Source organism: Lepidochelys kempii, chromosome 4 (assembly GCF_965140265.1).
Source record: "Lepidochelys kempii isolate rLepKem1 chromosome 4, rLepKem1.hap2, whole genome shotgun sequence".
NCBI lineage: Eukaryota > Metazoa > Chordata > Testudines > Cheloniidae > Lepidochelys > Lepidochelys kempii.
Genome location: NC_133259.1, coordinates 120,453,382 through 120,470,566, shown reverse-complemented (window position 1 = coordinate 120,470,566; position 17,185 = coordinate 120,453,382). Strand labels below are relative to the sequence as shown.

Genomic DNA, 17,185 nt, shown 5'->3' with positions numbered 1-17,185 from the left:
GTACACAGTCCATTCAGTTTAGATGTGAAGGAAACCAGGGAAATGGGACAGTAGTTGTTTGAGGTTTGGTTCTTTGACGATGGGGACAGTAAAATGTGTTTGTATGCCATGGGGCAAAACGGGGAGGGGTGGGCGGTTTGGAAATAGACAGTGAGCAAGATACCTGAGTCTGACTGAGGTAAAGGAGAAAAGGATATTAGGAGGGGATGGAGGAAACTTACAAGAGAACCTGACAATTTTCTCCTTGAAGTCAACGAGCTCCTGGGCTGAGGGGGAGGTAGTATGGCCTGTGTTATGCAGGAGGTCAAACTACATGATCACCGGGGTCCCTTCTGGCCTTGGAATCTATGAATTTAAGGATGGTGGTTAAGGACTTGAGGGGGCAGTAAAAGGTGGCAAATGAGCATTGGTGGTTGTAGGTATGGGATACCATTAGGGAGGAGGACTGGAGCTATTTTTCAAGGAAGATGGCAGAACAGAATGAGGAGTGGGTGAACTTGAAGTGGAGAGTTTCCTCCAGAAGTGTTCTGCAGAGGGAGTAGATACAGAGGGAGCTAGTGAGATGATGGTGGGAGAGAGAGGCAAGAGAGGCAGGGTTAGAGGATCCAGTGGAATTAAGGGAGCCAACTATAAAACTGAGGGAAATGAGAGATTTCAGAGTAACAGCCGTGTTAGTCTGTATTCGCAAAAAGAAAAGGAGTATTTGTGACACCTTAGAGACTAACCAATTTATTTGAGCATAAGCTTTCGTGAGCTACAACTTACTTCATCAGATGCATGCAGTGGAAAATACTGTGGGGAGATTTATATACACAGAGAACATGAAACAATGGGTGTTACCATACACACTGTAACAAGAGTGATCAGGTAAGGTGAGCTATTACCAGCAGGCGAGCGGGGGAGGGGAAAACCTTTTGTAGTGATAATCAAGATGGGCTATTTCCAGCAGTTGACAAGAACATCTGAGGAACAGTAGCAGGGGAGGAAAGGGGGGAAATAACCATGGGGAAATAGTTTTACTTTGTGTAATGACACATCCACTCCCAGTCTTTATTCAAGCCTAAGTTAATTGTATCCAATTTGCAAATTAATTCCAATTCAGCAGTCTCTCGCTAGAGTCTGTTTTTGAAGTCTTTTTGTTGAAGAATTGCCACTTTTAGGTCTGTAATCGAGTGACCGAACAGACTGAAGTGTTCTCCAACTGGTTTTTGAATGTTATAATTCTTGACATCTGATTTGTGTCCATTTATTCTTTTACGTAGAGACTGTCCAGTTTGGCCAATGTACATGGCAGAGGGGCATTGCTGGCACATGATGGCATATATCACATTGATAGATGTGCAGGTGAACGAGCCTCTGATAGTGTGGCTGATGTGATTAGGCCCTATGATGGTGTCCCCTGAATATATATGTGGACACAGTTGGCAACGGGCTTTGTTGCAAGGATAGGTTCCTGGGTTTGTGGTTCTGTTGTGTGGTGTGTGGTTGCTGGTGTGTATTTGCTTCAGGTTGGGGGGCTGTCTGTAGGCAAGGACTGGCCTGTTTCCCAAGATTTGTGAGAGCGATGGGTCGTCCTTCCGGATAGGTAGTAGATCCTTGATGATGCATTGGAGAGGTTTTAGTTGGGGGCTAAAGGTGATGGCTAGTGGCATTCTGTTATTTTCTTTGTTGTGCCTGTCCTGTAGTAGGTAACTTCTGGGTACTCTTCTGGCTCTGTCAATCTGTTTCTTCACTTCAGCAGGTGGGTACTGTAGTTGTAAGAACGCTTGACAGAGATCTTGTAGGCGTTTGTCTCTGTCTGAGGGGTTGGAGCAAATGCGGTTGTATCGTAGAGTTTGGCTGTAGACAATGGATCGTGTGGTATGGTCTAGCTGGAGGCATGTAGATAGGAATAGCGGTCAGTAGGTTGCCGGTATAGGGTGGTGTTTATGTGACCATCGCTTATTAGCACCGTAGTGTCCAGGAAGTGGATCTCTTGTGTGGACTGGTCCAGGCTGGGATTGATGGTGGGTTGGAAATTGTTGAAATCCTGGTGGAATTCCTCAAGGGCTTCTTTTCCATGGGTGCAGATGATGAAGATGTCATCAGTGTAGCGCAAGTAGAGTAGGGGCATTAGGGGACGAGAGCTGAGGAAGCATTGTTCTAAGTCAGCAATAAAAATGTTGGCATGCTGTGGGGCCATGCGGGTACCCATAGCAGTGCCGCTGATTTGAAGGTATACATTGTCCCCAAATGTGAAATAGTTATGGGTGAGGACAAAGTCACAAAGTTCAGCCACCAGGTTTGCCATGAGATTATCGGGGATACTGCTCCTGATGGCCTATAGTCCATCTTTGAGTGGAATGTTGGTATAGAGGGCTTCTACATCCATAGTGGCCAGGATGGTGTTTTCAGGAAGATCACCGATGGATTGTAGTTTCCTCAGGAAGTCAGTGGTGTCTGGGAGTCATAGCTGGGAGTGCTGGTAGAGTAGGGCCTGAGGAGGGAGTCTACATAGCCAGACAGTCCTGGTGTCAGGGTGCCAATGCCTGTATTCCTGTGTAGAGTGGAGGTTTGGGGACTACACTGTAAAAGTTACATTTCAGGAAGGAAAGACTGCTGCTTTCTACAGCTACATCAGAGTTGGGCCTATACCACAAAGTTTCTATCCAGATCTAAACTTTCCTCAAATTTGGGTGTGTTTAAATCTAGGTGTTGACTTGGCACATTTTAGGGGTGATTCTGGAACTCTAGCTGTCAATTTTTTATTTATGCAATTTATGCAGCAATTGGAGCTTGCAACCATTAGTTACCCTGTTCATCATTTAGATGTGGTGGAACAGAACCACTAAGCTCATAGTCTGGTAGCCTCTAAACTAGGGCTACTTACAAAGCTCCATCTTGTACAAACAGAAGTAACGTCCGAGTGATGTCTAAGTTGATGTAAGACTGAATAAGGAACATTCTATAATCAGCGATGATTTGGTTTCACTTTGGTAGTGTATTGGATTTTTCTAAATAAGTGGTAATAATCACACAGCAGACAAGCAATATCACCTGAACACAGATTTGTTCCCCAGCAGTGTTTTGGAGCCACGCCATAAGTAGAGCTATGGTGAGTTCTCTCTCTGGCTTCCTTTTACATTTCTCTTGAATTACTTTCTGGCTAATTCTGCTAGGACCTTAGGGAAATTATCAAATGCAGGTATAGATGAGGAGTTGTCTGATAGCTAGATGGTAATTTATTGAAGAACACAGCAGAATACTTATATGAGAAGCAAAGATCAGATGCTGTTAAATTTCCTGACATTTTAAAGGTGAGAAAATCTAGTCAAGGAGAAGGGAAGAATAGTTATAAGAATTGGTTCTTTAGTGCTTTCCCTGTGGATTTTAGTGATGAGTAGGCAGTTTTTGGGCTTAGTGTGCACCTCTGATGCAGAGGAAATTTTAAATATTTTAATATTTTAAATATGTAGTAATACTTTAGATCAAGGTAATCCTTAGGAAGTTGGTCAGTTTTGAGGTATCTGTCACCTGAGAATCCACTAACTTCCTGGGATACAGCAATAACAACAGTACTCAGCACCTTTCATCCATAGATCGCGAAGCGCTTCACAAAAGTGGGTAAGCGTCATTATCCCCATTTTACATGTAGGAAAACCAAGGCACTAAGATTGGGGATGACTTGTCAAAGGTGGCAGAGTGAGTCAGTGGCATAGCTGGGAATAGAACCTAGCCTGCTGCCCTGTCTACTGAACCACATGGATAGTACGTGTGGGGAGGAGAGTCTGTGACTGTTGTGAGAATAGGATGGGTAGAACCCCGTGCCTAAAGTGAACCCCTATCTAGTTCTTGGGGTATCCTCCTGATCAGTCAGCTCCTAGTCCTGCCTTCAGCCTAGGAAACGTCAGAGCAACTCAGAACAGCCAGAGAGGGGTCAACACTCAGTGGCTTCTTTCTAAAGAGCAGGCTGGAGGGTGAGAGCAGGAAATGTCAAAGTGAGGCCCTCCATTCACACCCTCCAATTTCAGCAGCAACGCAAGTGCCTATGGAGGCCTGACATGGCGGAGGAGGAGGGTTCATTTTGAAGAAGGAGGGTAAAGGAGGTGGGGAGAGGTTCAGCAAAGAGTTGAGCAATCAGTGGAATGGAATGGACTGCATCTAATGAAGTGAGCTGTAGCTCACGAAAGCTTATGCTCAAATAAATTTGTTAGTCTCTAAGGTGCCACAAGTACTCCTTTTCTCAATGGAATTGAGGTAGGGTGTGGCCAAGATGTCTGGAGGATTCTACTCCCTATTGGAATGCAGTTATCTGGGGATGAATATATTTGTCCTTGAGTCCTGATGGTTAAACATGAGGTGAATCATTTGGGGAAGGCAACAGGGGTAGGAAACGAGACCACTGAGGAACACATCACCCTTTAAGGATGTTTGGAAAAAGCTGTCTCTAATCAGTCATGTTGCTGAACTATGGCTCACAGCCTAAATGCATTGCTCCAAAAGCTAAATTGGCCTAATATCTGTGCAAGTGATCCATGACTGCCATTTAGGGTTGCCAGTTTTGGTTGGACTTATTCCTGGAGATTTAATCACACGACATAATCTTTAATTTCTGGAGACGCCAGACCAATCCTGTAGGGTTGGCAACCATACTGCCATTGCCAAGATATCTGGGTGCTACCCAGAACTATTAGAGGGGAAAAAAATGCTCTGAGTTCCTTATCTGATAATAGTAGATCCAAATGGCATAGTAGCTAGGACTCAGTCTACACAATACTATTAAATAAACTGGTTTCTGTTACAAACATGCTTGTTTTTTTTCCTGCTTGCTACCATAATTAATTGGTTTATTTGTATTTTTTTTTTTTTTTTGCCCACGAATAGTTCATAGGTTTCATGTTGCTGTAGCACCTGGCACTAAGCTGGAGAGTGGACCGGCTACTCTTCACTTCTGCAATGACATTCTAGTCCTTGTAAAAGACCTTCCACCCACGGTCATGGGGCAGTGGAAGCTCTCAGATTTGCGCCGATATGGAGCGGTCCCTAATGGATTCATCTTTGAAGGGGGCACCAGGTGCGGCTTCTGTAAGTACAAATGGAAACTGTCATTCTAGTTTTTTAAAATCTATTTGCAGATAAATAAATACCAGTCTGATTAATGTGCAAGTTAGGGACCTAATCCTGAAGCTCTTCTTGTATGAGTAGTCCCATTGACTTCAGTGGGACTACTCATGTATGCAAGAAGCTGCAGGACTGAGCACTGTTATGCAGACAAAAATAGTATCGGTGTGATGGATGTTGCGTGAATATTGCTGGATGCCTTTCTGAAAGGTATACTTCAGTCAAACACAACTTTTTGCTCTCAGTTCAAGAATAACTGAATGAAATTCTATGGCCTGTGCTGTGGATCAGACTAGATGATCCCTTCTGGCCTTAAATCTATTAAACTAAGATTATATTATCATTTGTATTGTAGTAGAGGATAGTTGTTTCCTCTAGGACTCAGTACAACCAGAATCAAGGTTCTGTTTTTGCAGACAATAAGTAAGAGACAGTCCTTGCCTTGAAGAGTTTTATAGTCTAATTTGAGATGAGAAAAAACAAAGGCATGTAAGAAACAAAAGAAGGAAAGGGGGAGGGAGGACAAGGATAATGAAAATAAAATCCTGTGGTTATATACGTTAGTTATTACACAACTTAGTGATTCTGGGTATTTCAGAGAAATGTCTTCGGAACCAATCAAAAGCAGATTAAGATTTATTAGGGCCCTGGGCACAAAGAACATTGGGGCTCCCCACACTATGGGGGGTCTTGGGGCACCAGAACTGGGCAGGGCAGGGGGGCAGGGGAGTCAGAGGGGCCATGCCCACCCACCCATTTTTGACATGGGTGTAGTAGCTTTGTGCAGGCTCGGAGCAGCAGTGGCAGGGTGCTTCGCAGTGGGGGGAGATAAGGTGATCAGCTCCCCGCACTGTGAAGTGTAGCCCCTGCTAGTGGCGCCAGCCTCTTCCCAGTGGGGGGCCTGAGGTGGCCCTTAGCCCCCCTCGCTATGGGGCCCTGCCCCTGCTCCTCCTCCCTGAGGCCCTGCCTCCTGGCCGAGCTGGAGACCGGCAGAGCTGGGCTGTGGTAAGAGCCACCCAGGGAGCCTGGGCCACTCTGTAGGGAGCCCTGGACCCTCCAGCTGCCCTGGGTGGTGGAGACACGGGCCAGGGGCTCCTCACAGTGGCCCATGCTCCCTGGGCGGTTCTTACCATGGTCAGGCTCCAGCCTGGACAGGGGGCAGGGCCTCAGGGGGACGAGGAGGAGCAGGGGGAGGGGACACGATTCTGTTGCTGGCGGCCCCTCCCCTACTTCTACCCAGGTTCTGGTGCTCCTGCAGGAGCCCTCAAATTTGCTGGGGCCCTGGAACATGGGCCCTGTGGGCCTGTGCATTAATCCACCACTGGAACCAAGTCTCAGTGTATTATTTATTTTACTAAACTATCATATCAATCTATCCATTCAAATCTATCAGTTGATCAAAATTACATCAATCACTCTAATATAATTTTGCAGGATGCCAAATCCAAATAGTCCTTTAGCATCATATTTTCAAAAGCAAACTTTGGAACTGTGCTTGTCAGTTATGTGCATATCCATTTTCACTTTCAGGTCATGAAATCACAGGTGCAGCTACTTGATTTGCATGTGCAAAAAACTGTTCATATGCAGTTGATGGTTGTGTGTTTAAACATACGTGTATGCTGCACTGCAGGAGTAATTTCAGAGTTTGCATTAGAAAATGTGGCCCTTAGTTACTTGTTGAAAATGCTAAATGTATTTAGGTTTTGAATGGAGCAGTTTACTGTGTAGAGTTTCTGCACAAGCATCTAAAATGGAGTGAAAAGTCCTTTAGAAGCTGTTGCTGTTTCCTGACCATTTGTACAGAGTACCAAGTTTTGAACTGATGAAATATGAAACAACTGCAATATTTAGCTCCTCATCCCCACACTGCAGGGAATTATCATGGAAATGCCAAGCAACCTTTAAATAAATTTAGTAACAGATTGGTAGATTAAATCAGGTATTAATCTTTATTAACATAAGCACCTCAAAAGAGAGAGTATATCATTTCACTGTTTGAACGGAGTACTGTATTCACTTAGAACTAAGGCTCTCTTGGAGATAAGAAATGCTGTGATTTGTACTAGATAAATGGTACAAAAGTGATGTGATGCTTTGGCTTCAATTTTCCCCCCTGACTCTTCAAACAGATGCCTCAGGAGAAGACATTCTCCTTCCCTCTCTGAGCAATGGGGGCTTTAAATGTTGTCTTGATGAGCAGTTCTGTGGTTTGTGGGATGTTGCTATTGGAACATGTTGGCTTCAGAGTGTTTTGTTTTCTGCAAATTTCACTGGAAAAAAACCGAATATTTTCCTGAAATTTCTCAAAAGTGAAAATGGCAGTTTTTGTACCTTACTGGCTAATAGAAAACTAATATGAAGTCCAGGCCTCACATGCCTGTAACTAACAAAACCTCAGCACTTCTCTTTGGTGCCTTCCCCTCCCTTTCCCACAGAGAGTCTCCAGTAACCACTAAAAATGTATCTGAAATCTGCATTGTTTAAAAGGTTGATTTGTTTGGTGCTTTGCTTAGCTGAGAAGAGGAGAATGTTATTACCATGGGTGTAAAGCAGAGAGATTTACTGCTACTTAGTGTACATGAGAAGAGAATGACTGAATGCAATTCCATTTGTAGTTTTCTTTCTTGACAGTAGAAATGTTAGGGGTAAGTGAAGACCAAAATGAAAATGCTTACTTAGCAGCCATCCTGCTCTGGAAGGATGTTTCTTCATTGGCTGCCTGACTAAGCCAAGAAATCTGGGAAATGCAAGGAGTTGAGTACTTTGTGGAAGGCATTTGTGCTGGTTGTCTCATAGCTGGCCAGTAAATTTATGCCATTGTGCTGTTTACTCCTGCGGTCAAACCACCTCATTGTGTAACATTGCTGCTACAAGAGGACGTACAAGGACATGAAGCGTTCCCAGAGTGCAGCTCTGTAAGGAATAGTGAATGTCCCTTCAGTTAGGGTAGGGGTTCTCAACCTTTCTCCTTCTGAGGCCCCCCCAACGTGCTTTAAAAATTCCACAGCCCAGCTGTGCCCCAACAACCATTTTTCTGCATATAAAAGCCAGAACCAGTGTTTAGGAGGTAGCAAAGAGGACAACTGCTTGTGGCCCCACACCACAGGGGGCCCCATGAAGTTAAGTTGCTCACTCTTCAGATTCAGCCCCTGGCGGTGGGGCATGGGGCCCCAGGCTTCAGCCTCATGTGTTGGGGCTTCAGCTTTCTGCCCTGGGCCACAGCAAGTCGAATGCCAGCCCTGCTTGGTAGACCCCCTGAAACCTGCTCGTGGCCCTCCAGGGAGCCCCGGACCCCTGGTTGAGAACCACTGAGTTAGGGGACAATCCAGTCATTGATGTTCAGCACGAGGACTTGACTGGTCACTGATGAGCTCCCCAGAGAGGGTGGGGAGAAATTCACACCCAAAGGCCACAGAATTTAAATTAAACTTTCTTTACAAAAATTATATACCTGTAAGAAATATTCCCCTAAACGTTAGAAAGACTAGAAATGAATAGACAATTGGACCAGCCAATTCCTAGTACCACATAATCCACTCCAGTACCTGATCTGTAGTACCAAGCCAGCCTTAACCTTTCCCCCTTGTTATGTTCTGTAATGGAAATGGATATATACTGTTTATTATCTATAGTGTATTAATAATCTTTAGTTACAATTTGAAAAGGAATATAGTCCCAGGGTACATTATTTAAGAGTTCTATGTATTTTCTCAGTGTGATGTACTGATAGAAAAGGACAGAGTCAGAGTGATTGATCTTTGTGATGTTATTTAATATGTTGATGTTGAAACATGACTGTGTAAGTGTGTATAGACCTTACAAGTTTTGTATTGTCCACTTTATTAAATATATTGTGTAGGAAGTAGCAAATATTGTGGGTTTGTTTGTAGTGAATAATGAAGTGTATATTAATGTCATAGTATATTACTAAGGATATATAGGAGATGCTCAGACATTTCTTATTAATGAGATGTTATTAATCAAGAATCTGTGCTATATATATTTCATGCACTATTGCTTTATTCAATAAAATACAGACTCACTAAAATGGTGAAAATTAATGAACAAAATAAACAAAAATGATAACTTAAGGATATAAAGCATCTCAAAATGTAATGTATTCTTTTTTGTCAATTGGAGTTTAGTTTTATGTGTATACTTCATACAGTAGAAGTAAACGCGTTGTAGTTTATTTTTCAAGAATGACATTTCAGCAATATAGAATTTGCTACATCATCTCTTGAGTCTTTCAAAAGAAAGGTGTAGGCCACTAATTTTTTGCACAGTTAGCAAAGTGATTATTACTGAGGGTCTATCACATAGTAAATAAACTTTTAGTTTAACGATTGGTGTTTATACCTTTAGCCACGTGAGTGTCCTAGGATACATAAAGGGCTTGATTTTCCCCACTTACACAGGGTAAATCAGAAGTATTGCCACTGAAGTTAGCGTAAAACTGTTATCAGTGAGAAAAGAAATAGGCCTGCTGTCCCCTATTGAAAGGGGCATTTTCACAGACCCAGGAAGATATGCTGTACTTCTTGATATGATGTTGATTAAAATGGTCTTTAAACACATGGTTAAGTCTGTGCAGGTGAAGTGTCTGAGTTCTGGATGGTCGTCAACTATTTATCAATGTCTGGTGTTGTGAATGTTAGTGTTGCTATGGCTCTGTAATCCATGTTAAAAAAAAACCCACAAAGTATATTTTAGCCTTAATCTAGTATGAGTTTTATTGGTGTAACTGAATGTGCAGTATGTCATCTGATGCAGAGTCCGCCATGAGCAGTATCCACGTTTACTGAATATGTTGGAAAATAATCAGTGGGAGACCAGGCTAAGAAGAACCCTGTAGACTTTTTTCATTTTTATTTTTAAAAGTAATATTTACATATATTTTTATTTTGGTGTTTTTGCTGGGCAGGGCGGGGGGACACTGATCTATTATCAAGAGTGTTCAGCTGATATATCCAGGTCCCGAATGCCCACAATTCCCACTGAAAGATGTGCCATGATCTGCAAGTCGTACATGTGCTATTAAAGAGCAAGAACTTGTGCATTCATTTGTCATAAGTTGCACAAAAAAAAATCTGCCATTGTAAATAAAATAAATAAATAAATGCCATATTTCTATTATCTGCCATTAGCAACATTCAAAACATTATCAACAGTATGTCTATACTGCAATTAAAAACCTTGGGCTTGTGAGGCTTGGACTAAGGGGCTGTTTAATTGCAGTGTAGACATTTGGGCTTGGGCTAGAGCCCAGGCTCTGGGACTCTGTGGGAGGGGAGGGTCCCAGAGCTCGGGCTACAGCCTGAGCCCAAATGTTTATGCTGCAATTAAACAGTCCTTTAGCCTGAGCCCTGTGAGCCCAAGTCAGCCGTGGGTGTCTAATTCCAGAGTAGACATACCCAGTGAGACCCTGGTTCAGAACAGCACTTAAGAACATCCCTACACACAACAGCATTTAAGCATATGCTTAATTTTAAGTCTGAGTTAAGAATGTGCTTAAGTGCTGTCCCAAGCAGGGATGCTTTTCTGAATCGCTACCTACGTAGAATGTTACTCTAATTGATTGTTGTAGGAAAAAATGGTGGCACAGAAGAGACCATCCTCATGCATATATTTAACTCTCCATCTCCTTATCCCTTATTCTTTTTTACTGTCCTGTACTATCAAAACTGGGCTAGTTAATGAAGACAACCAGTTAAAGGGACATATTAATTTTATAGAACAAGAAATCTGGTTACAAAAAGAGCTGAAAGTGTATATTTACACAAGTTGGCTGCCTATGTTCTCCAAAACCTCCATAAACTCACCTTAAGAAGAGTATTGGGAAGTGTGCTTTTGTTTGGGTTACTATGATAAGTCCTACATTCTAATATTAATTGTTAGGTCATCGTAACAATGGTGCTCTGTGTTATGTAGAGTCTTCTAATGTAGTCTTGCTTTTTGTTAATCCATTTTTGTTCCCTCAGATTATAGTTCTGACTGGGGAGGAAGAGTGAGTTTAAGGTTTTATTAATAGATTCCACAATAACATATTCATTATTAGGAGGAGGAGATGGTCTTGCGGTTAAAGCACTGGACCATCAGGTTTTCAGGAGAACACAGTTCATTTCTGGATGTTACCATCAGACCTGAGACACAGAGGGTCTGAATATTACCACAGACTCTCTGTGCCTTTCTTCCTCCTAATAATTTCCCCCTGTGAAGATAAATTGATATGGTAAGGCACTAATAACTTGTGCTGGCAGGTGCTATAGAAGAACCTAAAACAAGTGTACTTCGATGATAATTATTGATTCAGGTGGGAGTTTGAACCCAGCCCACTTTAGCACAACTAAATTGCCAGCATGAAGAAGATTTAAAAGCCCAGTTCAGATAGGTGGGACAATATTCAAGAATATGCTGCCAATGTATTTTAAATTAAACAGCATTTCCATGGGACTAACTGATTATTCTTAAAGTTGCAAAACAAAACATCTACCCAACTCCAGTTTTCCTTAATTTCTGATTTGTTTACCCTGAACAGCACTATTTTTGTACTACAGTTCCGGAGAGTAGAAAGTACTTTCTTGTTCTGTTTCCAGGAGCTGCAAACAAGTGTACGTTCAGGCCAGGGGTACTGCATGCACAATATCCATCCATAGCTGAAGTTCAGACACACCACATTTTTTTGTAAATGTGTTTTGGCTCAAAATACGTTGAAAGAATTATCTAGGGAAGGAATTGCTCACATGTTTGGTAATGACTAGTTCAAATATAGTGTAGATTTGTAGTGACCACAAATTGTTACCCTTTACGAGAGATTTTTTGATTTCGAGGGCGCTGTGAAAAATTCATGTAGTATGCGCAAAAAGCCACTAAGATTCAACATGGGCTCAGGTTCTATTACATTTGTGTACTTCAGCCCAAGACTGAGGAAAATGTTCCTGAACCAGGTCTGAAGCTGCCCTACCTTCCCCACAAGTGCATCTCCTAGGAGGAGAACCCTTAAGAGGATGCCAGCTACTGTGCTAGGGTGTGTGCAGCTGGCTGGCAATGGGAGCAGGAGTGTTTTCCGTTATCTTACTGACATTTTGGGGAAGGGAAGTGGGTGCTTCCTATCTTCTCCACTACAGTGGGTGCCCCTTGAAAAGCCTGCTGGCACCCCCATAAAGCTCAAGGGAGAGCAGAAGGGGCCATTTAACCAGAGGAGCCCCGCATGGGGAGGTCACTAGACCTTTTCTTGAAGACAGATGATAAGGAGGGGATCATTGAGGCATAGATTGTGTGTAATGGCTAAAGACTTTTCTGGGCAGTTCTGGTTTGTGTAGAGTCTCCATGCCAACTTGCAGGCATTTTACCATGGCTAGCCTTTTGCAGACTGGGCCCTGGAGGTTTTGTGCAAGTCTAGGATATGTGAGCTGGGTTAAGCTGACTATCCTATTCTGAATGGATGCAGTTTCAAAAGAGAGGACACGGCCTGAATGAGCTATCTCATCTCTACAGGGGGTCCTTCAAGGTTAGGATTAAGGCACATTGATGGGAAAGCATGAAGAAACTTGCATTGCTGCAGTGTGGTACTTTTTCTGTGGACTTCGGTCTCCAGGATTGTCTACATGGCACCTTTCATGTGTAGTAAATTCACTGAAATCTTATGAACCTTCCTCCTACACAGACAGACACACAGAGTCTTATTTGTTGTGGGGTTCCATGTAAATAGTTTGCTGGTGCATACCATTCCACAGTACGATTACAGAACAACTTCTGTGGGCTTTTGTGTGTAGAATTAAAATAACACTAAGCAAAGTTCAGTAAGATATTATTTAGTTTCACCACCGGTTTCCCGATCGTACTTTCTCTTTAACATTTGGGGACTGATTGTACAGTATCATACTGCCAACTGTCACTAACGACTGGCTTAGTGTTTCAGTCTTGCATGATTGGCTGCAGGCTGCTTTCCACTAAGTCCCTTACCCATGAAGAGAGAGCTCTTCAATCTAGTAAACAGCTGCATGGTATTACAGTGATGCATACCACATATTCCTGAGCTTCCAAATGCTTGTGCAGTGAACTCTGTTCCAACGGACGACTGAGCTGTATAATTTCTAGTAGCAGAGAACTTCTCAATTAGAAATTTAACACACCAGAAATAAATAAGTAGTAGTCACCTGCATATACATATTTAACATTTAGAAACACACTGCAAGTCCATCCATCCACCATGTAGCATCTTACCAGGACTCATAAACTACTATTTTCTCTATTGTCAATCTAGCTTTAATTGGTAAAGCAAGAGACAGAGATCACTGTTGTCACTTATTCTTAAGGGAGGGGATCAAACAGTATTGTGAAAGGGCACCTAAGAGAACCTAAATAGATCAATATTTATTTTGCTGCAGAAGCCAACATGATTGCCTTTCTGTTTTTCTCTCACTGGGTCTCTGAATTCATTGCTTTCACTTCTAGTAAAGTCAAAAGGCTATTTAGTAGCTGTTGTATCGGAGCCCTCAGGAGCACAGGTAGGAATTGATTTATTTTTAAATTAAGTTTTAGGTTGTTGAGTCCAATTTTATGCAATTGGTGGAAGTTCTCCCCCTTTCAGAAGGCCCTCCATGTCATGGAAGCTCTGTTGTACTCCTGCATGGCAGTGGAAGGAGTATTTGGTGGGTAGGCAGTAGGAACCTCCACTAAAGCATCTGATAACCTTGCAGAGGGTGAGGAAGACGGGGAGTGTTTTATCCACACTTACAAGAATCCATGCACAGAAGCCTGGCCAGGTGAGTGTGGAGTGACAGTGGACACTGTTTCGCCCCATTAACTCAAATTGTGTCTTCAGATTGTGGGATTAGTTTAGTCTGTAACCCCTGGTACATTACCCACCTGTAGCCTTTTTACTGGGGTTCTGTAAGCGGAGTGGTGAATTTCACCCTCTGTAGTTCTTGTTGTTTGCTCCTTTGGCCAAATGGAAAGCCAGTATTCTGGACCATTTTGCGGTGATTGCGTTAGGATGAGAAATCGGTGGCACAGAGTTAGAGTAATCCTTGATCTCTTCTGTTTTAGCTACAGAAATATACACGTTAGAGATGTGTTTTCCTGAACTGCAGTAGGAACTTACATCACCCGGGCTTCTGTAGAAATCCCAAGACAGACACTCCAGCCTTGTGCCAAGAAATCATAAAATCATAGAAGTGTAGGATAGGAAGGGACTTCATGTCCCCTGCATGGCTGTCCCTCCAGCTCTGCTTTATTTTAGGGTCACACTGATTCTGCTCACTCTCACAGCTTGGAACCAATACCTACCCCCTGCTTTTGGAATCTAATTAGTGACCCATTACCACCACTCTTTCCCTCAGACAGGCTTGTTCTCTGGCTTCCTGCATCAACCCCCTACTTTGTGTCCAGCTTTTTTACTATAAAAGAGTCTCAGTTGTGTCTGCTCTTAGGCATGCCCCTTTATTTTATTCAGTGATTTACCTAGTATCCAACACTCTTGAGGGCAGGCATTAGCACCTTTCAGCAGACATGACAAGAGTGTGTTTTAGTCTCCCCTGACTGATTTTGGTGTCTGATTCTGTATCTGTATACATGCAGTCAGAGACATGCAAGGGGATCACTAAACAAATAAAATTTGTTGAGGTTCATCAGTGTGGCAAAGCCCAAAAGGATGTGGCCTCTTTTCAAATTGAGTGCCACCTGAATCAACCTCCGGTGAGGTGCTTAAGATAAACTGAATCTACAATCAGACTATGCCCATCACTGGCAATCTTGTTATGCCACTGAGTAGCACAGAGTAAATCAGCTTTGACTTTGGCCTGCCTTCACATCTTTAGTCTGCATATCAACCTTCATGTTATTTATACAATGTTAGTGTGTTAATATTTATTTAACCTAAGGCATGACTAAGGTGCCTGAGACATGCGAGAGCCTAATGATGAATAGCAGTGAAGTGTTCACTTACTCAGAATTTAGGCTGCTCTGTAAGTTAGACTTCTTGGACATTTTTCATCTTTTTGACAAACTGACCACATTATTACTATTTAATTTCATATTCTAGCAAAGTGTTAATAAGTTTGACCCTGCAAAATTTTTTGTATCTTGAGAAATTGCCTGTTTGGAGGTGATGTATTTGTAAATAATTAGGCTTGAAAGGATTAGATTTCGATTGGTAAATGTTGGTAACATCGATTTAATTGTACATACACAAACCAACTAAAATATTTCCCTCAAAAATAATAGAAATTTACAGATCAGCAAAGTAAGAAAAGTGCTGCTTGAGAACTTCCTAGAGTTTGATTTAAGGTTATTGACTTTGTATATTTTGATGTGTGATGTTGGCCATTTGTGTTTTAACGGTTATAAAGCTTTGACTTTTTGAATCTCAACATCTACCATCATTAAATAATTGTCTGACCCCCTTGTAATGATGCTGGTTCTGGCGGGACCCAACTGAGAGTGACAATTCAGGACAAATTGCTTAAAGCCTGGCAGTTACAGCCCAAGGCTGGGATTTTTCCACCTCTAAGGCAAACCAAACCAGACAGACAGAGAGGACTTTGGTTTTACCCCACTGTCTAACCACAAGTCACACAAGCAATTCCCTTAGACACTCCAGTTTCCCAGTATCACCACCAGTGCCACTCGTTACGGGGACAAATGATTATGAAAACCAATACCTCAGTGAAAGAAAAAAGGTTCTCTCGATCCCAAAGGACCAACCCCCAGATCCAGGTCAATATACAAATCAGATCTTATCCACAAATCACGTTGTTGCCAATCCTTTAGAATCTAAAATCTAAAGGTTTATTCATAAATGGAAAAAGATATAGAAGAGAGCTAGAATTGGTTAAATGGAATTGTCATAAATATAAAGGGAAGGGTAAACCCCTTTGAAATCCCTCCTGGCCAGGGGAAAGCTCCTCTCACCTGTAAAGGGTTAAGAAGCTAAAGGTAACCTCGCTGGCACCTGACCAAAATGACCAATGAGGAGACAAGATACTTTCAAAAGCTGGGAGGAGGGAGAGAAACAAAGGGTCTGTGTCTGTCTATATGCTGCTTTTGCCGGGGATAGACCAGGAATGGAGTCTTAGAACTTTTAGTAAGTAATCTAGCTAGGTATGTGTTAGATTATGATTTCTTTAAATGGCTGAGAAAAGAATTGTGCTGAATAGAATAACTATTTCTGTCTGTGTATCCTTTTTGTAACTTAAGTTTTTGCCTAGAGGGATTCTCTATGTTTTGAATCTAATTACCCTGTAAGGTATCTACCATCCTGATTTTACAGAGGTGATTTCTTTCCTTCTATTTACTTCTATTTCTATTAAAAGTCTTCTTGTAAGAAAACTGAATGCTTTTTCATTGTTCTCAGATCCAAGGGTTTGGGTCTATGCAAATTGGTGAGGCTTTTTATCCAACATTTCCCAGGAAAGGGAGGTGCAAGTGTTGGGAGGATTGTTCATTGTTCTTAAGATCCAAGGGTCTGGGTCTGTAGTCACCTAGGCAAATTGGTGAGGCTTTTTACCCAACCTTGTCCAGGAAGTGGGGTGCAAGGTTTTGGGAAGTATTTTGGGGGGAAAGACGTTTCCAAACAGCTCTTCCCCAGTAACCAGTATTTGTTTGGTGGTGGTAGCGGCCAATCCAAGGACAAAGGGTGGAATATTTTGTACCTTGGGGAAGTTTTGACCTAAGCTGGTAAAGATAAGCTTAGGAGGTTTTTCATGCAGGTCCCCACATCTGTACCCTAGCGTTCAGAGTGGGGAAGGAACCTTGACAGGAATCAATTACATACAATAATGGCAAAGTTCTTGGTTCAGGCTTGCAACGATACAATAAATTGCAGGTTCAAATCAAGTCTCTGGAGTACAAACATCCACACCTGGGATGGGTCATCAGTCCTTTGTTCAAAGCTTCAGTGTAGCATAGTTCCTCCCGAGGTATGAAGGAGGATTGAAGACAAGATGGAGGAGCTGCAGCAGCTTTTTATATTCTCTTGCCATGTGGTCTTTCTTTCTTTGTCCCACAGACAAGCTATCCATCACATGGCCTGGAAAAACTTCAGAGTTCTGTCCGTAGGCATGTCCCTGTATACCTTGCT

The 17,185-nt window shown here is 42.4% G+C and overlaps 1 protein-coding gene across 1 annotated transcript in view; it reads left to right on the top strand.

Annotated features, from left to right (window-relative positions):
* DOK7 (docking protein 7) overlaps positions 1-17,185 on the top strand; it is a 108,233-nt gene that overhangs the window by 15,969 nt on the left and 75,079 nt on the right. Inside the window, exon 4 of the mRNA XM_073343207.1 lies at positions 4,864-5,064. Coding sequence (XP_073199308.1) covers positions 4,864-5,064 — 201 coding nt within the window. The remainder of the gene's footprint in view (positions 1-4,863; positions 5,065-17,185) is intronic.